This window comes from Aethalodelphis obliquidens, unplaced genomic scaffold (assembly GCF_003676395.1).
Source record: "Aethalodelphis obliquidens isolate GAN/ISIS:26980383/991018 unplaced genomic scaffold, ASM367639v1 scaffold4, whole genome shotgun sequence".
NCBI lineage: Eukaryota > Metazoa > Chordata > Mammalia > Artiodactyla > Delphinidae > Aethalodelphis > Aethalodelphis obliquidens.
In genome coordinates, this window is record NW_020837948.1 from 26,355,157 (window position 1) to 26,382,603 (window position 27,447).

Genomic DNA, 27,447 nt, shown 5'->3' on the forward strand with positions numbered 1-27,447 from the left:
CCTTAAAGAGTCTCTGTTCCCTTTAAGTTTTTCTACTTGTTTTGGTCTCTATCTTTCATTTTAGAGGAATTCCTCAGATGTCTTGGTGCTCCTTAGTTGATTGCTCCTTTGGGCCTTATGACCTCCTTATGACCTGTTCCAGCTCTAAGATCTCAGTTCCCCATTCCCCAAATTATGGAAGCCTATCAGGCTTAGCTTAGGAAACACTGATCTGTGCCATACTGGATGAACTGGGACTTCATCAGACCAGGCATACGCAGAAGTGAAAAAGACAAAATGTTTTTCGCCAGGCTTACCGCTTTCTTCCTTCCTCAGGTTTCTTCCATAACACTAATTCTCCCCCTTCCCACTTGTTCTTCAGAATCTCTCCTGTGGATTCCCCTCATTAGAGAGCCAGCTCAAGTAAAAAAACCTGATCATTTTACTAACACACAGTATGAATGACTGATAAGGCTAAATATATTCTCTGGTGTTTGCCTTTTAAAAAATGAGGACAAAAGCATTCCTTGGGATAAACCAAAGGAATAGACTCTAAGAGTACAGCTTAGTCAACAACAAAGCAAATCAGCAGAAATGTATAAGATAGACAACTCGCTTAATAAAAACAAACCTGGCAATGGAGGGAAAATCTCCACAACAGATGTAACAGAACCTCATAATCTCAACTGTTATCATCCATAATTCCCCTTCCCCTTCAGGATTTCCCTCTAATTATCCCTGCAACCATTCCCAGGCCATGAAGAGGCAGAGTTGTTTCCCCTCCAACATTGTGGCCTAAGAATGGACAATTGTTCTTCCTTAATACCACAAACAAAGCAAAGTGGCAGCATTCATAAAAGGTTTTATAAACATAAAAGCAGAAATTAACATAGAAATGGCATGAAACTTGATAATCAGGCATATCAGTGGAGATTTACTTTTTGTGGGTACTATCCCTATCCCATCCTAATTCCCAGTCCAGCCTATGTTATGATATTATCCCAATTCCCAGCATTTAAGAGCATAAAACTAGATAGCCAAATTCCTCTTATTACAAAAGCAAGGGGTGAAGGCTCAAAAAGAAGTCACCTCCTACTCTGTTGACTTAAGACTTCCTTCTGACAGAAGCTGCGGACTGGTGGGTATGAACTATATCTGGTCCACAGTTATATTTTGTTGATTCTACTCAAAAATCATTTTTTAAAAATGTAGTCATCAGTATTAAAAATTTGGAGAGATCAGATTTTTAAAAAGTAAAAATATTTTCTGGTATTGAACACACACATATATACACACACACAAACACACACACATACAATGTCTGGAAACATTTGGCTCCCATTCCCACATTTGGCTGTAGTTGAGCATTGGCTGCCTCTTTGCAAATGGGCACGTGTCCTCCAGTTTGCTGGAGCCTCCATCTGGTCAACTTCACTCGTTTATGTTGTCTACCTGCCCTCAGTAAGCATTTGCAACCCTTCCTTTTGAGCTACGCTTCTGTATCTGAGGACCTGCTCTTTCCCAGGTGATGGACTGGTAGGAACAATCAGAAATCACCTTCCTGTTCAGGGGAGACCCCACCCATCCCAGGGCTGTGGCCTTGTAGACCTAAGTATATATCATAAACTATAGTCTCAATTTCATACACAAGGTGGACACTAACAATGGGGTCCTTTTTTATCAGGGTTTTTGCCCAAGAACCAGTACCATCTAGTGGCAAGTTTGGAGATAGATGACATTTAAGTACTATGTTGACATACAAAGGGCAAGGTGAAAAGGTTAATGTTTACATCCATAGATTCTAGACCTAGTTACTGTTATCCAAATGAGATTAAGTGAAAAAATCCCTTGAAGAATAGTATAACCTAAGCTAAAAAAAAAAGGGCAAAGTGTAAAGTGTTAGAAAAACATAAGCATTTTGAGTGTCTTGGTTGTGGCATTAAAGCAACTGAAGTAGGTGAGATTGGTAACTAAATTTACTCTTTAGGAGTTCAGGGAGTGCAGAGTTCTAAATCTCTATCTAGAAATTCCTAACAGAAAAACAAACAATCCTAGAGGTTGGAATTCTAAGTTTTTGTTAATACAGCAAGAGAAAAAGAGGAAAGAACACAGCAGTGTGAATTAGCAGAAGAACAAACTAGGAGCCAGGAGAGCTCCAGTCTAGTCCCAGCCATGCCACCAACTAACTCTGTGACCTAACAGTTATTATTTAATCCTCCAGTTCTCCATTTCCTCATCTATACTAAACAGATGGTGAAACTAGATGGTATTTAACATATTCTCTGGGCTGTAATCTTATAATTCAAGGGCAAAATCTTATCAAGTACTCTAAATCTTAAATCAGATAAATCAAAGAAAATATTATAAATACCAAGAGAGAAATCTGACATGGTAATTTTTTGCATTAAAATTTATCTAGAACTGACTGATATGTATTCATAAATGAGAGCTAAATAAATACACAAGGTATCGGATTAAATTCTCCTTCAACTAGATCTTCTTGTAGATAGCAAACTTAAATGGATCAACTGGAAACCATACAAAATTCTTCCAAAACAACCATAAAGATTTAACTGATTTAAACAGTCATTTATTAATGCTCTTTCATTTATGTTCTCCAACAAACTTGCAGTAGTCTTACAAGAGATAAAACAGGAAGCGAAATAAGCCTTCCTGTGCTTTTGTGCTTATAATGTTGAGTGACAGTTTCTCTAGAATGAACAATGGACAATGAAATAGTCTGGCCAAATTAAATACTTTCTGCGAGCAGACTGAGCCTTTATCTCAGCCAAGTAATCATTTTCATTCCATGAAAAGTATCTAAAATCATGCCAAGTTGTATCACTGCCACTGAAATTGGAATGGTTTCAACATCCCATAAAAACAGCGACACTTAACGAATTGGTGCACTTAAATCATGCTGGAGAGAAAAAAGATGAACAATTTTATTGGGTTCTATGTAGTTCAAAAGATACAATCAACACAAGTAATCACTGGCACCCTTCATGTGAGGATTACCACCTGAGATAAACACACCTGGATTTCCATGAACTCTTTGTCTTTTGCTGACTAAAATGAAGTGATTAATGCCACTGGGAATGAGGCTAAAATAATATATTCAAAAAGAGCAGCATCAAATCGCTTGAAATGCTGATAAAAGACAAAAATCAGGAAGTAAGACAGAACCAGTTTGCACTACTTGAGACATCACTTTACAAGAATTTAGACCACCACAGAACAGTGTACTTTATTACGTGAGGTACTATTAATCTACAAGAGAAATCTAAATTATTTAATATCTCAAGAAATACCTGAGAATCCACTGATCTTACACATGCTTGCTTAGAAGTTTAAAAACAAAATACATCATACTTTGTTTCTTTGTTCTGTCTGCAGTGACTTCAGGATGGAGAGATGAAAGCCAGTGTACCATAAATAGAATTTGACATCTTAAGTGCAGAATATTTAAAGTTTACATGCACATACACATACAGAATTGGAAGTTCAAATATACCCAATACAGAAACATTTCCATTCTGATAGATAAGTAACATACAAATGACTCTTGATCATTCTCACTGTCTCAGATGATGTCAAAAACATTTGTTGTCTTTGGTTTTGTTAGCTGTTTTATACTTACATTTTAATATGTGTGTTCAATCTTCTGAGAACACACAACACCTTAAATAACCAATGAGGACATAACTTGGTGATGCCGGGGACGGGGGAGAAATGATTTACAATATCCTATCCCACTGCCTTGTTCAGAAGGTCGCTTAGTCTGTTCATGGCAAATGACATGACTTCTCAGACTAAACCCAAACAGATTTTCTCTCTATTTTAGTGTTTCACACTTTCCCTGGGTTAGGGAAAAGGAAAATGTTTGGTTTTAATGGACGCTGCTGATCTTCAGGTTACTAAATTTGTGAGATATATTAAGGCCATTATTATGTTACATCCTTAATTACACTCATAATTTGAAAGCAAGATTTGCCACATAGAAGCTGCTGCTGGGTAATCAAGATTTTCCTGCAGGATTGCTTCCCTGTATATGTTGAGTTGAAACCTCTATTCCTTTTTTTTTGTTGTTAAAACTATCAAAGCCATTGCAATAGCCACTCCAGAAAGTGCCTTTGCTGGTGACCGTGACAGTGTTTGGGCAGCCTTAGATCCTCTTTATTCCTTGACCCTGATGGACTCTGTAGGTTATTATCTGGTACCAGAGTGATTGTCAGCTCAAATGTCAAAAGCCTTAAACAGCCCAAGAAAACAAACTAGAAGAGAAAGAAGCTCCAAGGTTCATACACTTTTAAAGAGATCCTTTAATACAGTGTTTCTCAGTCTTTTCCACCCAAGTACTCCAAGGTAGATGAGAGAGAGAGAGAGAGAGAGAGTAAGTGTGTGTGTGTATACACACACACACACATATATATATATCGTCTGGTTTCTGTGGCTAGGACTTCTAATACTATGTTAAATAGAAGTATTGATAGTGGGCATCCTTCTCTTGTTCCTGAATTTACCGGGAAGGCTTTCAGCTTTTCACCACTGAGTATTAGTTGGCTGTAGGTTTGTTATAAATGCCCCCTATTATGTTGAGGTATGTTCCCTCTATATCCACTTTGATGAGAGTTTTTATCATGAAGGGATGCTGAATTTTGTCAAATGCTTTTTCTGCATCTATTAAGATGATCATGTGGTTTTCATCTTCCCTTTTGTTAATGTGGTGTATCACATTGATTCATTTGCCTCTGTTAAACCATCCTTGCAACCCGGGAATAAATCCAATTTGACCAAGGTTTATGATCATTCATTGTATTGTTGGATTCAGTTTGCTAATATTTTGTTGAGGATTTCTGCATCAATATTCATCAAAGTTATTAGCATGTGATTTTCTTTTTTTGTAGTGTCTTTGTCTGTTTTCGTATCAGGATAACGGTAGTCTTGTAGAATAAATTTGGGAGTGTTATCGCCTCTTCAAATTTTTGGAATAGTTTGAGAAGGATTGAGAAGGATAGGTTTAAGTTCTTCTTTATGTGTTTGGTAGTCTTCCACAGTAAAGCCATCCAGTCCTGGACTTTTATTTGCAGGGACCTTTTTCTTTTCTTTTCTTTTTTTTAAATTACAGATTCTACTTCATTTCTAATGATCTGTTCAAATTCTTTGCTTCTTCTTGACTCAGTCTTGGCAGGCTGTATGTTTCTAGATATTTGTTCATTTCTTCTAGGTTGTCCAATTTGTTGGTCTGTAACTGTTCATAGCATTCTCTTACGATTTTTTTGTATCTCTGTGGTATCTGTTATTTCTCCTCTTTCATTTCTTTTTTGTTTATTTGGGTCCTCTGTCTTTTCTTCTTGGTGAGCCTGGTTAAAAGTTTATCAATTTTGTTTATCTTTTCAAAAAAAAAAGCTCTTGGTTTCATTGATATTTCCTTTTGTTTTTTTGGATTTCTGTTTTATTTATTTCTTCTCTGACCTTTATTATAGCCTTCCTTCTGCTGACTGTGGACTTTGTTCTTCTTTTTCTAATTCTTTTAGGTGGTAGGTTAGGTTGTTTATTTGAGATTTTTTCTTGCTTTTTGAGGAAGGCCTGTATCTCTGTCTAATTTCATTTAGCATAATACCCTCAAGGTCCCTCCATGTTGTTGCAAATGGCAGGATCTTCTTCTTTCTCATGATTGAATACTATTCCATTGTACATATATACCACATCTTGTTTATCATTCATTTATCAGTGGACACTTAGGTTGTTTCCCTATCTTGGCTGTTGTGAATAATGCTGCAATGAACATGGGAGTGCAGATATCTTTCTGAATTAGTGTTTTCATTTTCTTCAGATATATATCCAGAAGTGGGATTTCTGGATCATATATTAATTCTATTTTTAAATTTTTGAGGAAACTTCATAGTATTTTTTTTTTTTTGGTACGCGGGCCTCTCACTGTTGTGGCCTCTCCCGTTGCGGAGCACAGGCTCCGGATGCACAGGCTCAGCGGCCATGGCTCATGGGCCCAGCCGCTCCGTGGCATGTGGGATCTTCCCCGACGGGGGCACGAACCCGTGTCCCCTGCATCGGCAGGTGGACTCTCAACCACTGCGCCACCAGGGAAGCCCCATAGTATTTTTGACAGTGGCTGTACTAATTACATTCCCACCAACGGTGCACAAGGTTCCCTCTTCTCCACACCCTCACCAACAACCTATCTCTTGTCTTTGATGATAGTCATTCTAACAGGTGTGATATCTCGTGGCTTCAATTTGCATATTTCTGATGATGAGTGATGTTGAACATTTTTTCATGTGTCTATTGGTCATCTGTATGTCTTCTTTGGAAAAATGTCTGTTCAAGTCCTCTATTTTTAATCAGATAGTTTGTTCTTTTTTTGCTATAGAGTTGTATGAGTTACTTACATATTTTGGATATTAACTGCTTGTCAGATAGATGATTTGCAAATATATTCTCCATTCTGTAGGGTGCCTTTTCATTCTGCTGATTGTTTCTTTGTTGTACAGAAACTTTTAAGTTTGATGCAGTCCCACTTGTTTATGTTTTGCTTTTGTTGCGTGTGCTTTTAGTTGTCATATTAAAAAAAATCATTGTCAAGACAGTATCAAGGAACTTTTATGTTTTCTGCTAGTAGTTTTACAGTTTCAAATCTTACATTTAAGTTTTTAACCCATTTCAAGTTAATTTTATGAGTGGTATAAGACAGGGGTCCAATTTCATTTTTTTGCATGTGAATATCCAGTTTTCCCAACACCATTTATCAATGAGACTATCATTTCCTCATTGAGTATTCTTGGCTCTCTTGCCAAGTATTAGTTAACTGTATATGCGTGGGTTTATTTCTCAGCTCTTGATTCTGTTCCATTAGTCTATGTGTCTGTTTTTAATACCACTACCATATTGTTTAGATTACTATGCCTTTATAATATAGCTTAAAATCAGAAAGTACAATATCTCCAGCTTTGTACTTCTCTCTCAGGATTGCTTTGGCTGTTTGGGGTCTTTTGTGGTTCCTTACAAATTTTAGGCTCGTTTTTTTTTATTTCTGTGCAAAATGCCACTGGGATTTTGATAGGGGTTGCAATTAATTTATAGATGGCTTGGGGTCTTTTGTATTGCCTCATATTCATAATACTTTCACAAACTTCTTAAGGGTAATTCTTATTTATCTTATCTACTGCTATGTAACAAGCAATCACAAAACTTAGTAGCTTGAAACAGCTGCAACTTACTGTTTCTTGTGATTCTGGGGTCAACAATTTGGGCTGGGCTCACCTGGGCAGTTCTCCATCTTATCTCACCTAGGATCATTAACGTGACTTGCAGTCATCTGATAGCTCAACTGGGGTTGGAGAAACTATGATGTGCACATTCATGTGTCTGGGGCCTCGATGCTGGTTATTGGCTGGGCCTCTCTGTGCGGTCTCTCACCATTTATTAGTCTAGCCCAGACTTCCCTTCATGGTTGCAGGAATGTTCCAAGAGGTGAAGCAGGAAGCTGCAAGGCATTTTGAAGCCTAGGCTCCAGAACTTGCACAATTTCACTCTTGCCACATTCTGTTGGTCGAAATAAACCACAAAGCCACCCTAGATTCAAGGGGTGTGGGAAAAGAGCTGAAAAATATTGTGGCCATATTTTTCAATCAAGGACAGCAAACCTTCTCCTTCTTTTGTCACTTTAGCAGCAAGTGTCATAGTGAAGGCACCTACTAGACACTAGCTGAAATGAACTCAATGTTCTGGTACTTTTATTATATCCAGCTTGAGACTATAACCTCAAGATAAGAATAGATTTAAAGGAAAAAATTAATCTTGAAAAGATTGATCTGTAACACATTACTTGGACTAATTTTCTTTTAAAAAAATGCCTAGGTCCAAACACATGTCTTATTTGAAAGGAATAGTTCTACCTCAAAGAAAGAGGCCTATGCTTTGAAGACTGACAATAAATCAGCAAATAGTTACTAAACCTAAGACTAGGTACTATGAGTATCAAACAGTTTTGCTCATTGATATGTTAATTTATTGATCAAACATTCATCCAGTGCTTGGCATGTGTGAGGCTCTCTGTTATTCACCCAGGATACATAATCTAGTTGAGAAGAAAGAAATATAAATGTACAATTATAACACAGGATGGTTCATAACTACAGTGATGGATAGGCATAGGATATAATAGAAGCACATTTAAAAAACAGAATGCATTAAAATTTTTACAATTTGGCTTTATGACAAGACACACGTGAATCTCCTAGTTGCAAAATATATGTGTACATGTCAGTTTAATGCAGCATTATTAAAGCCTTTTGAGGATTGCAAGAGTATATATTGAATGAAAAGATAGGAGGCAAGATTTACACATAGGACCATGTGGTGGCCATCTGCTCTTTTTACCTGCCCTGCATCCATTTACTCTTCTTGTGGTGACAGTACCTTGATTCCCTCCCTCCTTTCCTCAACTCTCAGTCCATATGATGTGGATAGAAACAACTCCACTCCAATCTTATAGGTTGAGTGTGTGGTCCAGGCCTGGCCAATCAGACCACTGCATTCTTCTGGCCACAGGGACTTGTTCAAGGATAGGTATATGACCCAAGAAGACCTAATGAGACCAATTTCCAGGAATTTTGTGGAGCTGCTGTGAAGAGAAAGATCACTCTTTTCTCTTGTAGTTACTCAACAGAACGGGAGTAATCCTGGGGCTGCTGTAGGCCACAGGAGCCTGAGAATAAAGCTATTTCTGAGGGAAAGGGTTGAAACAGGGAAAGAAGAAGACTGATGGCATTGAATCTCTGGAGCTATTCATGCTAGATCTAACTGCCTAGATCCTCCAATATATTCACATTTTCTCTCTCCCTCTCCCCTCCCTCCCTCTCCTTCTCCCCTTCCCCTTTTCCTTCAAAATATTAGTGTTGAGGGTTTGTGGCTTGTCACCAAAAAGCTCTAACTAATATAGTACAGAAGGAACAAAACTCAAAACGTAGGCTGGAGGAGAATGTATCAATTAGAAGGCCAGCATTATTGAAGCTAAGCGTCCATGTGAAGAAGTAATGGGGAACAAGATGGAGTAAGGTAGGATGAGCCCACTGGATGGTAAGGAGTCTTGACATCCAAAAGAGTTCAGAGAGTCTCTTAAGTAGGCAAGAGAGAATCAGTGCATTTTTACCATAAGTACGTATTTAAAATATTTGGAAGTCATAGAAGCATCAACTGGAATTAGACAAAAAGAACTGTTAGAAGGAAACCGCAGTAATTCAGAGGATGGGGAGGAAGACCCAGATCTGGACCATGGCAGGTCTAATCTGAGAAGTATGAACAGGTGAATCAGTGGGTATTAGGAACTGCTCAAGGCCAGGAAGGACAATAATTAATAAAAAGGGATACAAGTGGACTAAGTTAATCAAGAACTAAATCTACCCAAATTAACTCTAAAAACAGTCAATCTACAGACAGTCGTTGACAGTATTCTCAGTATGCAAGAGAAGAACGTTAACATGGTACCTATTATTTAAAGAATGTAGAGGCCTCTAGGGGTAGGATAAATTAAATAAACATATTGTTAAACCCTATGACATAGGGCTTAGAGTATGTAAAAAACTACCAGTACCACCAACAAAAAACCAAACTTCTTGAAAACTTCAACTGGGCTAAAAACTGCTGTGACTTTAGTCTGGTTTTATGCTAACTGGGCAGTATTTTTAACAATGAAACACTCTCAATGAGTGATTTTATTTAAAAGACTCTGTGTTAATTATTAATTTCTCATCCAGAGTCCATAGAGAGCTTAAACCACATTTGATTCTCTAAATTTACCAGCCATAACTCTACATACTAGTGTCAATGCAGCTGAATTGGAAAATGCCCTCTGTCTCACTTAATTTAACCTGTTTTAAGAGTTTAGAAAAATATTTATATACATAGACAAAACCCCAACAATATTTAAGAGTACCATTCATTCTGAAAAACTTGGGATGTTTCAGGACTAGACAGGTTTTGCATATATTAACTAATTTTAATTTTTTTTTTTTTTTTTTTTTTTTGCGGTACACAGGCCTCTCACTGTTGTGGCCTCTCCCGTTGCAGAGCACAGGCTCCGGATGCGCAGGCTCAGAGGCCATGGCTCACGGGCCCAGCCGCTCCATGGCATTTGGGATCTTCCCGGACTGGGGCACGAACCTGTGTCCCCTGCATCAGCAGGCAGACTCTCAACCACTGCGCCGCCAGGGAAGCCCTAGTTTTAATTTTTTAAAAGCAAGATACTAAACCAAAATTCAGGGGGTTGCTTGTCTTTTTAAATGTGCCAAGGAATCAGGATATCTCCTTACATTTCCTTCCTCAGACTTGTGGGGTTTGGAGTCCTTCCTGTCTAACTATGTATTCTTTGATCTAACTTTTTACTTTGAGTTCCATTACGGAAAATTCTTCCTATTAGTTTCTCCAAGAAACTTAAGTACTTTATATGCTCCTTTTGGACCACAGGGGCACTATCAGAGCAGTAATTAATGAAGCTGACACATCAGGTGGGAATATATAGCAAGGAAAGGCCAATAAAGCATCTTTGAAGATACAGGTTATTGGAAACTGTGCCCAGTGTTCTAATCTTAGCATAAGTTAAATTTAGTTGCATTAATTAGCAGATTTTAATGTCTGCTGTCTTAAGCAATGTTTTAAAACCATGGGGATTTGATTCAAATAAGTTCCTGGACTCTCTGAGACCTGACCAAAGGAAGAAAAAAAGTGCTCCCAAAGATATGAAAAGCACAGACCTCATTAGGCAAGCTTGCAGGCTCATATCAGCTCTCTGCAGACAATTCAGCCATTTTTTTTTTTTTAGTGGTCATCACCCTGAAGCAGTACCTCTTTCACATAATTCACACATTTGACAGGAATATGTAGAAATCATGTCTAAAGTTCACAGCTTAGTTGAAGTAAAAAACTGTTTATTTAAAAGGGCACGTTTGAATAAAGGTTCTGTTGGAATTGCTAACATACATAAATACCTAATGCTAGGAATTTTTTAAAATTCCAGAGTCTTCCCTCATCACAAAGAAAATTGAAAAAAAATTTAAATCACAATTTTTAATATGTGATTTAAATTTTAAAAATTTTTAAATGAAAAAAATTTTTTTAAATTTTTATTGGAGTATAGTTGATTTACAATGTTGTGTTAGTTTCAGAGTACAGCAAAGTGCATCAGATATACATATACATATATCCACTCTTTTCTTAGATTCTTTTCCTATATGGGCCATTATAAAGTTTTGAGTAGAGTTCCCTGTGCTATACAGTAGGTCTTTATTAGTTATCTATTTTATTATTTTTTCCCTTTAAATCATATTTTATTGCATTTTCCTTCACCTAGTCATATTATGGGAACTAAGAGCCTGTTCTTTTTGTAGTTATCTATTTTATATATAGTAGTGTGTATATGTCAGTCCCAATCTCCCAATTTATCCTTTCCCCCCAAAATGAAAAGCTTTTAACCACACAATTTTTATTTATTTATTTTTTTTTAATTTTTTTTTTATTTTTTTTTTAACCACACAATTTTTAAATGAAAATTACAAATAATTATAATGAATCTAGATTATTTATTTTCCAATGGGAAATTAGGTAGCATACACACAACCTTATAACTATTTTGGCATAATGCATGCTGTCACTTTGCTGCCAAAGAGATGGGCTTCTCTAACAGGCCTTGTCCTCAGATCCCTCCTTAAGACCCTGGGCACCATGTGTCTGCAATTGCTGGAAGTGGTCTCTGGATGGCAGTGCTCTTTTTAGTTTGCATCTTGGTCATGAAGATGAAGTTTCTAAGCAAAAGTTGCAGGGGACTCAAAGAATTATCTCTTTCAATAAGTGATGTCTTAGTGTTCTCAACTCCTTAGTAGCTGTGTGGCTTAGAGCAAATCAATGAATTTCTCTGAGCCTCACTGTCCTCCTCTACATAAGGAGGGTTCTATTCTAAACCTGGAATGTAGTCGCAAGGATTAGAGATGATAATGATAATTAACGTAATGTTATTGTTTATTGCAAACCTAATGTGAACAGGCACTGTGTAAGAACTTTACAAGTGATATCCCACTAAGTCCTTCCAAATACCCTATAATGCAGGTATTACTACACTACTTTTTTTTTTTTTTTTGCGGTACGCGGGTCTCTCACTGTTGTGGCCTCTCCTGTTGCGGAGCACAGGCTCCAGACGCACAGGCTCAGCGGCCATGGCTCATGGGCCTAGCCTATCCACGGCATGTGGGATTTTCCCGGACCGGGGCACGAACCCATGTCCCCTGCATCAGCAGGCGGACTCTCAACCACTGCGCCACCAGGGAAGCCCCTACTCTACTTTTAGAGATAAGAGAAGTGAAGCTCAGAATAATCAGGAATGTAGCCTAAGTCCTACAGCAGCTCAGTGGTGAACCTGGGGATTTATCAGTTTAGCATATAATACTAGTTCCTAGAAAATTGCCTTGTGCATAGTAAATATTGGTAATTTTTAACCTTTTTTATTATTGCTATAACTATTAAATTTTATATAGCTGGTCCCTGAAAGACAAAAAATTTTGAATATTATTTCTAAAATGACATAAAATGATACAAAAATCTATTATGATTTAGTTGATCAGATATCTTAATTTTTCCCCAAAGTATATTTGAGAAAGGTCAAAGAGAAGATTTGTAAATAAAAGTTTAAGGTCAATTAAATGTGGGGAATGCTATGTATTTTATTCTTCTCCTGGAGATTCACAGGAAATGTTAGCACATTAAAGACTGCGAGATGTCTCGAAGTAAACTCTTCATCTAATTTAACCCAAAGTTTTCAAATGTATTTGTCGAAGAAATGCTTTCTTCACATAATATTTATGAGCATCTCTTGAAATCAGTGTTCTGAGGAAAACATTTGGGAAAAATGAATCTATCGAAACTCCTCTTCCAAGTAGAGCCTGTAATGTTTTGACAGGTCTTTTTCTGTCAACTCGACTCCCTGCTGAGATGTGCTGTGAAATGTTAGGGCTGACAATAAAGTCTTTCTGACACTTAACTGTTAAACTTAAGTTTTTCTCAGGCTTTTCTCACAACAGCACAACATTCTTTCTACTTCTCTTCACAATGCAGTCACAGGTGAAATCTCAACCCTTTCCTGAAACACCTGCTCACGGTATTTCTTAGATCTCCTTATGGACCTTATCTTCTGCACCATTCAATGGCCTTTAAAGTTTCACTGACTCTAATTTAAACCTTACTGCTACCTAATTTGTCATGTGCTTATGACTCCACAATTAAACTGTAAGTTACTTAGTGTCTGGAACTATGCATTGCACTTCTGTGAAGCCCTAAAAGAGCATGAACACAGTGCATTGCTCATTCATTCATTCAACAAATACGCATTGAGCATGTCTCATGGGCCAGGCACTGTTCTAAGTGCTGGGGTATAGCAGGACCCCAGCAAGGCCATCAGTATTCTAGCAGAACTTTTATTGCACTGGGGGAGATGGATAAATAAATGTTCAAGTGAGCATATAATATAATGTCAGATAAGAATTAGTGGTATGAAGCATAAGGGCATGTGAAGGAGTAAATGAGGAGAGGTTACATTAGCTTGGAAAGGCCTCTCCAAAGAGGGAATATTTAAGCTGGAATCTGAATAACAGGAAAGACTCAGCCATGCAAAGAGAACGTCAGAAAGAGAAGGTCAGAAAGAAGAGTGTTTTAGATGAGAGGAAAAAGCCAGGGCATAGGTTGGCGGCCGGCTAAATTTGCTAAGTTAGCGGAATAGCAGGAAGGTCAGTGTGGCTGGAGCTTGCAAAAGACGTCAGGGGAATTGCTATGAGATCAACTTAGAGCGGTGGGAACGGGGTAGACTGTGGTAAGGAATTTGGACTTCATTTGAGTTCATATGGAAGCCATGGAGCGCTGTAGGCACAGGAATGACCTAAGCATGTTTTCATAATGTTAAAAGGCCACTCTGACTGCAGGGTAAAGAATGAAATGTAAGGAGTCAAGGGAAGAATCAGGGAGGCCAGTTACAGGCTCTTTTAGTAGCCAAGGTAAGACATGATGGTGTTAGAAGAGGGTGGTGGCAGGAGAGCCAAGGAAGTGGACAGATTCTGGAAGCACTTTGGCAAAAGAGGCAATGGCACTTGCTGGCTTGAGCAAACTAGTGGATGGTGATATTTCCTAGGTGGGGATATCTGGGACAGAAACGACCCTGGGAGGAAGGGTAGGGAAGGGAATCAAAAATACTTTTTGGGGCTTCCCTGGTGGCGCAGTGGTTGAGCGTCCACCTGCCGATGCAAGGGACACAGGTTCGTGCCCCGGTCTGGGAAGATCCCATGTGCTGCGGAGCGGCTAGGCCCGTGAGCCATGGCTGCTGAGCCTGCGCATCCGGAGCCTGTGCTCCACAACGGGAGAGGCCACAACAGTGAGAGGCCCACGTACCGCAAAAATAAAAAAAAAAAAACTTTTTGACAATGTTAAGGTTGAGTTGTCTATAAGATATGCAGGAATATGTGTCAATTTTACCTGATTCTGAAGCTCAAGGGAAAGGGCAGGGCTAGATACATACATTTGGGAGTCACTGGTACAAAAACAGTATTTAAAATCATGAGACCACATGAGATCATCTAGGGAGAAAATGTAACTCCAAGGCACCTCAAAATTTGGAAGTGGTCCAGGAGAAGAGGAGTAAAAAAAAAGAGAGGGGGAGGGAGAGACAGACAGAGAGAGAGGGAAGCCAAAACAGTATGCAGAAACCCAGGAGAATGTCGTGTTGAGAAGTCCAGGAAAATAAACTGCAGCTGAATGAAGGAGTAGTCAGCTGAGCCAATGCCAAAGATCTAGATGAGGACAGAGGAGGAACCACTGGGTCGGACAATGTGAAAGCAGTAAGAGCAGGGTCAGTGGAGTGCTGATGACTGGAGCTGGGAAGAGTGGGCTGAAGGAAGAATGAGAGGTAAGGACAGATGAGCATTCAGTGTAGACAGACTCCTCCAAAAGTTTAACTGTTAAGAGGAGCAGAGAAGTGGGGCAATAGTTAGGCACATGCAGTCAAGAAAAGGTTTCTCCTGACCTCAAGATGTGAGATACTAGAGTTTATATAGAATCAGAAGGAAAGATTGATGATGTAGAAAAGAGAGGGACTGATTGAACACATAAAGCTTTGTTTAATTATTATAGATTTTTAAATGTATTTGATTCACATTAGACTGAACAGGAAGTTGTTTTCCAACATGAGTGTAATTGTGACGATCTCCAGGAAATAAAACTGAGTGGTAATAATAATAACAATATTAACTTAACTTGCATCTAGGGCTTATAGCTTATCTTGCTATGCTAGGCATCGTTTCATGTGCTTTCCATATATTAGCTTCTTTTTAAAAATTAAAAAAAATTTTTTATTTTCTTTATTTTTGGCTGTGTTGGGTCTTTGTTGCTGTGCACAGGCTTTCTCTAGTTGCGACGACTAGGGGCTACTCTTTGTTGCGGCGCGTGGGCTTCCCATTGCGGTGGCTTCTCTTGTTGTGGAACACGGGCTCCAGGCGTGCAGGCTTCAGTAGTTGTGGCACTCAGGCTCAGTGGTTGTGGCTCACGGGCTCTAGAGCTCAGGCTCAATAGCTGTGGCACACGGGCTTAGTTGCTCCGCAGCGCGTGGTATCTTCCCGGACCAGGGCTCGAACCCGTGTCCCCTGCATTGGCAGGCGGATTTTTAACCACTGCGTTACCAGGGAAGCCCTATATTAGCTTCTTTATTCCTCCAAATAACAATAATTGTTCTCATGTAATACTTAATGAGGAAACTGAGATACAGAGAGATTAAGTAACTTCTCTAGTGCTGTGTAGGCAGTAAGTGACAGAACCAGGATTCCCACTCACATAAGCTGCCTCTGAAGCTTTAACTACCAGGATAAATTGGTAAATGGTCTTATGTGTGCTGGCATTTCCTCAGTTCATGATACGTTTTACGATTCACCTCCTCTCACCTCTTCTTTCTCTAAGAGTATGTGGTTATAGAAAAGGATAAAAAGGAGTTGTTTTTCAACTCTTTCTTTAGTTGGGGCAATCTTATGAGACGGTCAAACCAATTAGATGTGGGCAGCAATTCCATCAAAACCATTCCTTTCAAGATATTTTATAAACACCACACATTAAAATACAATTTTCAACAGTTAGTATAATTTTTTTTCATACAAGTATTCCTTCTGTAAACACATTTGATACACATTTATATATTACTTTAATGGCTATATGGTATTCAATTGTTGAAACATACCACAGTTTACTTAACCCTTCAAATATATGTATGTGTGTGTGCTTATGTACTTATAGAAGAAGTCCAAGTTCTTGGCAGAAAATACAGCTTAGCAAAAAGAATTCTACTCATCCTTTCATTTAATAAACCAATTCTTAGTGTCCATTTTACATGATGCAACCATTACAAATCATGTTTTCTAATGCTATTTAAAAGCATGAGGAAAATGCAGAGGAAAAACTGCAGGATACAAAATTATATGGAAAGTATGTGAAAAAATATGTAAGAAGCAATTAAATCACACATACACACACCACATGAGAAAGAGAGGGAGAAATGTAAACAGTAGTTGTTATTTCTGGGTAGTAAGATATTAAGGATGGTTTTTGTTTTCTTCTGCTTGCCTTTTTTTCCTTATTTTTCTATAATGAACATACACTAATACTCAGAAAAATGTTAGTTCAAAAATTAAATATTTCTACATATTGCATTAAGAGCATATGAATTACCAGATACCTAATTTGCAGCTAAAATGGAATCCATTAAGATAGCAAGGCATAGGGGATAGGAGGGCATTTTTATTATTTCAATTACTCAATAATGATGCTCCCAATTATTCCACTGCCCAGAACATCATTCAGGGTGTGCATGTCTGTCTCTGTGTGTGTGTGTGTGTGTGTGTGTGTGTGTGTGTTCTGTGGGGCAGTACAGAATCATCCAAGCTAATTAGTATGTATTTAACAAATGATGGACAATTAACATGGAGCTTCACTTCCTGCCACTAGATCTACCGAACGGAGAAAGAAACAGAGAGGGAGATCCAGGAGACATTTCCAAGGAAAAATGTTCCCTAAAGTATAGGCAGAAAATTCAGATACTTCCTGTATCCCTTGGTTCAGGCTATCCCTTTAAGATGCATTTTTTCTTTTAAACTTTTTATAAACATACTAAAAATATGTATATTTGAGTTCTCAAAAACATGTACAATAAACCCCATGTTCCCATCACTCAGCTTCAGTAATTATCAACATCTTTCAGAATTTTCTTTCTAGTTGCTTATCTTGCATTAGTAGGAAACAATAATACTTAGGAACAGGAAAACAGTTTGTAGAAACATTTTTACACATTAAATAAAAAAGAAATGGTTAAAAACCTCACTGTGCAGATCTGAACCAAGCTTTGAAGAAGTCCCTAAAGAGTTTCTGAGGCCTGCTGATTCAATTACCACCTTTCCCATCCAGTTTGCCCTTCCTCCCCAGTAGCTATTTGAGTGCATGATTACACTTGGGAAATGGAAGAACTAAAATAAAGAAAGCAGTAAACCAGGAACTGGGAAGCCACAGGACAGAACTGGGGGATTAGCAAGCGCTCACCCAGAGCAAGTGTGGTCCAGAGGACAGCCTGGGGATAAGCAGGCATCAGGCTGGGCAGGCCAGTCTCACGAAGGTCACGAAGTGGGGACAGGGGTGCATTATGAACTGTCACGGGGTTGTACCTACCCAAACTGTTGTCACTGCTCGTGGGCCAGGAAGCAATTCTGTCCCTTAGCTTCTTCTTTTTACAGGAGTTGTCTGACTTCTCAGAAAGGCCTACTTCCTCCTTCCTAATTTCTCTGACGAGCTGCATGCGGCACCTTGTAAAATCCTGAAAGGAAATCTTCCCATTTTCATCAGCGCCCAGTTGGTTCATGATCTCAGCCACAGACTCTTCCATGTTCAACTGGCGACAGACCATCAACAAGTCATTTCTACAGAAGGGATTGAACAGAAAAAGGGCTTGTTAGGAGAGACATTTAAGCTAGAGCAAATAGTTAATGAAAAAAAAAAGAGTATTTCTTGAATACATCCACATAGGAAACCTATTTCCACATTTCTCATTGCTTCTGGAAAAGTGCTAAGTGTGCAAAAAGATCTGTTCCACCTGGGTTATTCTAGACAAGAACTCTATTATTATTTGGAACAGTGAGGCAACTTTAAATCCTTTGTTCTCTTTTTTCTTCCGTGTCCATGCCCTTTCCTCCTTTTCTTTCTTTTGAAATTGACAAAGCACCTGTAGAGGGTAGCATTGTTACCTAACTGTAAGATAAAGTTTCAGAACATAGAAAAGATATTGTTTCCACTCTTGGCAGAGTTGAAAATCTCATCAAATTGTAAAGGAACAACAAAGATTTTAACAAGCTTGACTTTTCAGCTTCCTGGACCAATCAGCTAATTTTAGTACTTCTTTAAAATGTTATTTAATTTCAACTTTGATGACTCAGTGCTCCCCTACCTCTGGTTTTTCCTGATTTTCTTTGAGTATTTTCCACCTTCTCATCAGCAATTAGTAAACCCTAAGTCTTAGGGCAGGGATCAAAATCCCAAAAGTCTTCCAGGTCTAGGAGTTAATGTAAACGTGTGAAGTGGGTGGATTTAAGATAAGAGGGGTTTCTGGAGTCTGTGGCTGGACCAGAGAAGTATATTCAGCCTACAGGTTCTCAAGTTAAAGAAAGAGAAAGAAAAAGAATAATAAAGAAACAAGAACAACAACACTATGCCGGCCAAGAACATTTATCTGGAGGACATCATCTGACCCTGCACAGATAAATCTTGTTCTTTTCTCTCTTTCTAAACTCTTTGGGAAAATACTTTGTTCAGATTGCTCCAATTCTAAGTCTCAATAAAGGTAAAAGGATTATGAATTTAAGAGCTGGAAGAGATATTAGGAACTGGGCCATGGTCACAAGAACAGCTAATTAGTGCTCCTGTCTCAACACACCACCAAACCCAGTCATCTGGAGACCATGATCAATTTGATGTTTGCTGATACCTGAAACCTAACCATGAAAAGACCAACCCTTCTCCAGTCACCCTTCACAAATTCCTTCTGGTCCATGCTAGTATGATTCCCCAAGTTCCCTAGGCTCACAGAATTGTAGATATTTTTAATAGCTTCTCATTCACTCCATTTTAACCCTAATTCCCCCCATCCTCGTCCCTAGTATCCAATCTCTCATCAAATTTCTGTTGGTCCTGTCCCTGAAATGCTTCTATATTTACTCTTTATTATGTTTTTCAATACACATAACACTCTCCAAAACCTTCTCAGTTTATACCAGGTCCATTACATTAGCTTCTTTAGTTGATCACCTTGCTTCCATATGCCATCCATTTTCATGTTTCATAAAGAATTTTGACACACAGCTACAAGTTTTAGTTTATCTTGTTTGTATGTCTGTGTATATATGTATAGTATATAATGCTTATGTGTATATATTTATGCTTTTATTTGTAAGATAGATGGATGGGTAGATAAATAAATATACACATATGGAAGGAAGTATGGTAGATTAAATTAGTCCTAATTTTTCATTTCTCTGTAGAACAGTTATACGTCTATACCCTTGCCTTGGCCTTGGGGCCAGGGACACTCATGGTAGGTATGATCTTTCCCATCGTTTTAACTTCAGGCTTGACATCTAACTTAGCCTCTGGGATGTATGTGTTTATCTAGTTAATCCCCTACTGGGCTTGTCCCCTTTTGCTTCTGCCATTATTATGAGAAGAACAAACCATGATAGCTATTAACCTTCTAGCCTGGACCCCCAAATGAGCCACTTCAGCTGATCTGCAGACGTGTAGCATAAGAATCACTGCAGCTGACCCAAAGGTATGTAATCAAGAATAAATTCTTATTGTTTATGCCAATGAGATTTTGTGATTGTTCCCCAGCAATAGCTAACTGATACATTGGAATAATTTTTTGATCTATTCATATGTTTATTTTTTTGCCCTTTGCTGAATACAACCTGTCTGATGTTCAGCTGGATTCATCCCAGACAGGAATGATTATGATTCCTGTAGAACAGGAATGCAGTACTGTTTATGTACTGCTTACATAACAGTAAAACAGGAATGCAAACAAAAAGAAAGGGCCAATGTTCAGGTTCTACATCTAAAAAAAGAATTTCTTTATCATGTTTTTAGACAATAATCTTGAAAATTAGGCTTGGTGGGAGATAAGTAAGTTTTCTAAATTTCAGAAGTTCACATAATAAGATGTTAACACTAATATTTTCTGAATAGTAGGAATATGGTGTTTTCATTTTCTTATTTTTGCCTATTGTATTTGTAACTTTCTAGAATGTACTATACTACTTTCATAAATTGCTATGTCATTTTATAGGTTTTAAAAGTGAGGATAATAATAGCACCTATCTCTTAGGGTTGTTTTGAGGATAAATGAGATGATGCATGTAAAGCACTTAACACAGTTCCTGGCACATATTAAGTACTCAATAAATAGTAGCCATTATTATGATTATTTTATAATTATTGATCATAAATCTTTAACAATGTCCCGGTTGCACGATTAAGTCTTTAGTAATTAAGCACAAACTGCTCAGGGGAAAATAGTGCTTATTGAACTGAACTGACTCCTTCACTAAGTGGAGCAATCTATCTGTAGAGGCTCGCCTTCCTCCCTGCCTGTGGCCCACTTACACTTGGGCGCCCTGGTGAGAAACCCAAGCCTGTCCAAGCTTGAGAAGCCCCATTCCACAAAAAGCAGCTCAAAAAAGGATTTGTGTTCTAGAAATGTCAAATGTCAACTCAGAGGAGAATGCATAATTTTGCATCTTTATTTAAAAAGTGTAGGTCACTGGGCTTCCCTGGTGGCGCAGTGGTTGGGAGTCCGCCTGCCGATGCAGGGGACGCGGGTTCGTGCCCCGATCTGGGAAGATCCCACATGCCGCGGAGCGGCTGGGCCTGTGAGCCATGGTCACTGAGCCCGTGTGTCCGGAGCCTGTGCTCCGCAACGGGAGAGGCCACAGCAGTGAGAGGCCCACGTATCGCAAAAAAAAAAAAAAAGGTGTGGGTCACTAAGAGACTCTCATAAAAGGTCAAAAACAAAATACAGTACATCCTACTAAATTAAGTCAGACAGTAATCTTTAAACAGTGGTGCTAGTTTCTAAAAACTAAATGAAAGCTAAAGTTTCTCAGTATAGAAACACAGAACTAGCAAGAACAACTAACAAACCTGCAGGGCGAAATGCTACTATCCCCATTTTACAGATGAAGATGTGAAGGCTGAAAGAGTCCCAGAGCTAATATGTGGCAGAGCCAGGAATCTAAACCAAATCAGTCTGATTCCAAAGCTCTTGCCCTTTCCATTCTACCAAACACCGCCTTGGATGTCAATGATACTTAAACTTTGGCCTCTGAACACAAATAAGGACAGCAATCATAGGAACAGCTTGATGATCAACAGTCATTAAAGAACAGCACTTTTATCTTAAACCAGAAAGACTACATATATCTATATATGTGCTCCCCAACTATGTTAAATACGGATGAGAATAATATTACATTTTGATGTCAACATGAGAAAACAGTTACAAGAGAGAGAAAAAAAAACTCCAGGGAGTTCCCTGGCGGTCCAGTGGTTAGGACGCTTTTACTACGGGAACTAACATCCCGCAAGCAAGCCGAGTGACACAGTCAAAAAAAAAAAAAAAAAAACTCCCAAAGCTCTCCTTTACATATAAGAGCAAGCCCAGAGAACTTGATCACACTTTCACTATCAGCCATTGTGCTAGGGCTGTTTCAAACAGCTCGCAATGAATGACACGCTCCTGTGACTACGCCCCTTTGCATTATGTCTTTGCCTTTCCTCCCATCAACAGATGGAGGCTATTTCCCTGACCTTGAATCTGGGCTGGCCTTGTGACTTGCTTTGACCAGTGGAATGTGGCAGAAATAACTAACGTTCTAGGATTCACGAACACATGCCTTATGACGCCTTGTAGTTTCCACTTTCAGCTCAAATCCTTCCAGCTTCATGCTGGCCTTGTTGCCCACTCAAGGCCACAAGTGGTCTCTTCCTTCTTCTAGCATTTAGCACCTGTACCATTCATTCAGTGACTATATACAGCTGTGGGACAACTTTTAGATTGTTGTACTAAACTTTCATTTCTCTTTCTCTTTTTTAAAAAATTATTTTCAGGGCTTCCCTGGTGGCGCAGTGCTTGAGAGTCCGCCTGCCGATGCAGGGGACACGGGTTAATGCCCCGGTCCGGGAAGATCCCACATGCCGCGGAGCGGCTGGGCCCGTGAGCCATGGCCGCTGAGCCTGCGCATCCAGAGCCTGTGCTCCGCAACGGGAGAGGCCACAATAGTGAGAGGCCCGCGTACCGCAAAAACAAAAACTACTTTCACACACTCAAGTCTCATCTTCCCAACCTGACCACAGGCTCCTGGAAGCCAGTGGCCATGCATCAATCTCCCTTAAGATCCGTGCAGCACCCAGCACACCACCCTGTACACAACAGAACTCCATCACATTTGTTTTGATAGATGGATTTGTAAACTCTCAGAAGTTAAACATGATCATTCTTTTGAAGGGGTTCCCCACTTCATCTGATATCTTCCCACAATACCTGTCTTTGTATCTTCCCACAGAAGGCAACAGCACATGGGATGCTCAGTGAGTATGAATGACCAATGGGCACCGTAAAAACAAACAACAACCTTGTAGCCTTAGTGACAGAGCAACATAACAGTTTCTCCGCGCTAGGCCAGGAACATTTCTCAGAGGAAGACATAATGAGCAGCGTTTGTCCAAAACTAATATAGTCCAGTGGAGAACTATTTCAGTAGTAGTAACATCATCATATAAATAAATAAAATAAAAACCAACAAACTTTTGTACATTATTTCAGAAAATACACCCATTCATCTTAGAAAATGTAGACAAGTAAGAAGAAAATATAAATTACATACTACCTTTCTACCCAGCAATAACCACAGTGAACATTTTAACTAATTTCACAAAATTATGGTAAATATTTTTTCTCTAAGTTTCCTCTAAATAAATAAATTTCCTCCAAATAAAATTTTCCTTTCATCATTGCTACAACTGCTCTAGAAGGTGTTTCATATTTATTCATATTCATATATACATGTCTTATCTTCAGAGGATATAACCATGAGGAATAGATTCTGGTTTAGCAGAGGAACTGGTCAAATGAGGTAATATTTGGCTCTGCAGAGAACACCAATCACCAGGCAGCACTGAAGATCAATGCTTCCAGCTCAAAACTGCATGGTTTTACAAAGCATAGCTATTACTTTCTGTATGTAGAAGCCTTTTGGTCTCTTGGCTATTCTTTTTCTTTTAACTTGTAAAGAAATTGAGTAGGAAGTGAAAATTCAATGAAGCTATTCATCATTCAGGGAAATTCACAGCCTTACATCAGGAATAGATAACGGGAAAGATGGGCTTAGGTCTCTCAAGCTCAGATGCAGAGAAAAACATTATTCTTCCCCACAATGATACTAAACCCCAAACCCAGTCGGAATGAGGGCTATGTGAAAGCAATTGTTACTCTGAGGAAGAGTTAGATGCTTCTGTTCACAGCTCTCAACGAACAGACACCTTCGGAACTAATAAGTATGCCAGAAACAGCTGCTTATGAAAGAACTCAAAACAAGTCTATAAGTTCATTTTGCCTCTCTAACTGTTCAATTTGAGTCACACAAAAATGTAATTTAGGGGACTCTAATTTCAGTTCCATAAGTATTCAAAGTGTGAAAAATCATAAATAAGTCATTAAAAAACAGGCTTCTGGGCTACAACTGGTAATTTCTGAGTAAAATTGTTGGAGAGAGCAAATGCATTTGCCTTTCACAATTGCTTCTGAGTTTATCTGGTCTAAAGTGAAGACCAAAACAAACAACTAAATAAGCAAATAAACTTATCGTTAAAAGGAGAGTAGTTGATCGATCTGAAGGACTTCAACAAAATTCAGAAAGATAGTAAAGAGATGGGAGAAGCTGGCCAGTGGGGCTACCTTACCTTTCAGAGCATGGAACAAACAGATGTTCAAAGGTGATAAATCAGGATACTTACACAGTGGTATAAGCACATTATGGAAAAAATGGAAAAAAATCATCAAGAGAACTAAAAGCACAAGTGGTAAAAAACTGTACCTGGGGAGTGAGCTTGGGCATTGAGAGGTGGATGGGGCAAGAGACTTGTGTTTTGTCATGTGCCCTTCTGTACCATTTTATTTTATTTTATTTTATTTTACCATGTGCATGAATTATTTTGATAAAAGTAATGTTTTCAGGTTTAAAAAATCAAATAAGTCATTAATTTAATCTGAGCTGTAACAGGCAAAAGATTAGTGTTTAAATATACAACAAATTCCTACAATGTAATAAGAAAAAGATAACAACCCAGTTGAAAAATGGGTAAATGATAAGAACAGAAAATTAACAAAAAATGGCAAAGATGTGGAAATATTCTCAACCTCGATAAACGTAAGGAAAATGCAAATTCAAGCAAACAATGGGATACAATTTTAATAGGTATAGGACTGGCAAAAATGTTAGTGTGACAATACCAAATGTTGACAAAGAAGCAGAAACTTTCATGCGCTGTTGGTGGAAAACAAAAACTGGTACCACTTCTTTAGAATGAATTTTGGCAACATCTCAAAAAAAATGCACACCCTTCAACCAGAAATATCACTTTTAGTTATATATGTTAAAGAAACTTATGCTAGGATGGAAGGAGACATGCACAATATCTGTAAGAGCAAAGATTTGGAAAAAGGTTAGTATTAATAATCATGCTAATAAGAACAGTGAACATGCACCAGATGCTTACTGTGTGCCGGGGCCTGAGCTAGTGGATACATAAATGGAGGAATCGTCAGCTAATGAAATATGATCAGAGTTTTCAGAAGAAATACATTTGTAATATATCATAATTAATAAATCTCAAAAACAGCAGTGAGTAAAAACCTCAAGAATAACATGAACGACAGGACAGTATTTATCTAAAGTTTAAAAATATAACAAAACCACTATAAATTATATATGAATAATAAAAACAAAGTCAGGAAGCAAAAACATCAACCATAAAGTGGTGAGGGAGAGAGGGGAATAGAATTGGGGAGGGGATAAAGGGGTTTTAACATGCATTTACAATGTTATATTAAAAAATCATAGGTAAATATGACACAATGTCTACATCTTTTCAATCTGGGTATGGATACATGTGTGTTTACTATACACTTTGTAGTTTTCAATATTTAAAATCTGTCTTAATAAAAAAAATCTAATGTATGAAAGGCAACTTAAAACAAATTTGGTCTGAGGCCATGGTTGAAGGATAAAACATTTAAAATGAGCAATGTCATTCATATCAGTAAGCACTTGTAGGACATGTCTCGTGGAGTTGATCAAATTAGATGATCCAAAATGACACTGTTCATCCTTACAGGCTATAGAGCACCTGATTATTCTCCTGGTATGATTTTCTAAAAGTAGAATTACTCAGTGTTAAACAGTCTAATCTCTCAATACAGTTTTTCAAACATCCCTTGAGAAACATCCACCAATTTTGAGCCCCACCAGCAGTGTTTCAGTTACCCCCACTTGTTTTACATACTTTTCTGGAGAGCAGAATCAAATTCCCCATCTCTATGGTCTCACTTTCTTTTCTGTGAAGGCATTTATACCACACATTCCCAGAGACACATTTCTTTCCTTCTCTTCAGCACTCAGTACTGACGGCTGCCTTTTCCTTGAATCTCCTTCCTTCATTAGCCTGTGTAACAGCCCTGTCTTCTAGTTTCCCACCTCTACGTGACTGCTCCTTCAGAGTTCTTGTCCTTAAATATCCATGTTACCCAAGGCCTTGTCCTTTCTATTTTCTCACTTTATAGACTCTCTATAGCTGATCTAATCTAAATTTATGGCTTTATCTATCACTAGGAACATTGACTCCCAAATCTCCCTCTCCAGTTAAGTAGTAATCCATTTTGACTGTATAGCTACACTTCAGTGTCATACATTTATCTTGAACTCAAAGTCCTAAAATGAATTCATCATTTTGTATCCCTTTACAAGTTGACTCCTCCTCTCTACATAAATTACACCATTGGTCACCCACAGTAGAAGTCTAGAAATTTTCTAAGTTGCTTCCTTCTCATTTATTCCCCCTGCGATCAGTCACCCAAAATAGTGTCTGTTGTTCTAAATGGCTCTCATATCCATCCCATCCTGATCATTCTTATCACCCTCATCGTTTTCCACTTGAATTACTATAACGGTCTCCTACTGGCTCTCCCTCTTTCCAACTGGTAGGCGACATGTTATTTTTCCCTGCTTAAAATCCTTTCTTTGTGTCCCTCAAGACTTTCAGCTTCATACCCATGTTTCTCACTTCATAGCTAAGGTCCTATCTTTCTAGCCTCACTCTCCTGCTAAAGTAGGCAACCTGCATCCTAGCCCACTGAATTTCTTTTAGGTTCCATAAGAGGCACTGTTGTTATACATGCCCATACTTTGTATATATTTAGCCCTCTGCTTGGAAAATCCTCTCTTTACCTTTCTCCAAACGCCAGCCCATGCTTGTAATTCACTTGAATAGCATCTCCTTCAGAAATCTTCCCTAAATATCTCAGGTAACTCCCAGTTTAATTTGATGCCCCTTCCCTGTGTTACTAAGTCACCTGTGCTTGCTTTGATCACTTACCCCACTGTACAGTAATTATTGATTTATTTTTTTCTCTCTTCTACCAGACCAGAGACTGGTAACTAAAACCTACAACCAAATCCAGACCATTGCCTGCTTTTGTAAGTCAAGTTTATTGAAACCCGGCATACCCATTTGTCTATGGTTACTTTCTCACTACAACAGTTGAGTTGAATACTTGTGACAGAGTATATGGCCCATAAAACCAAAAATCTTTACTATATGGCCTTTTATTTAAAAGAAGTTGCAAACTTCTGTACTAGACTGTAAATTCTTAGAGGAGAGGGTTCATTCTTTGTTCATCTTTGAATCCCTAACACCTGGCATACAAATAGCTGTTAAATAAATAAGTGGGTAAATAAAATGTTAGATTTGAGGTAAAAGAGGTGGGGAGAGAAGTTAATGAGGACCTTCAACCCCATTTCTTCTTTGCTTTTTGCATACCCCAATTTATAATCACAAATGAAAACAAAACAAGTTGATATCATTAGGGTTTTTTTTTTTAAGATTTTTTTGATGTGGACCATTTTTAAAATTTATTGAATTTGTTCCAATATTGCTTCTGTGTCATGTTTTGTTTTTTTGGCCTTGAGGCATGTGGGATCCCAGCTCCTTGACCAGGGACTGAGCCCACACCCCCTGCACTGGAAGGCGAAGTCCCAACCACCTGACTGCCAGGGACGTCCC

The 27,447-nt window shown here is 38.4% G+C and overlaps 1 protein-coding gene across 1 annotated transcript in view; it reads right to left on the reverse strand.

The window, feature by feature from the left end:
* Nucleotides 1–27,447, reverse strand: part of MCC (MCC regulator of Wnt signaling pathway) — a 432,932-nt gene that overhangs the window by 338,754 nt on the left and 66,731 nt on the right. The window contains exon 2 of the mRNA XM_027100123.1: nt 17,734–17,981. Coding sequence (XP_026955924.1) covers nt 17,734–17,981 — 248 coding nt within the window. The remainder of the gene's footprint in view (nt 1–17,733; nt 17,982–27,447) is intronic.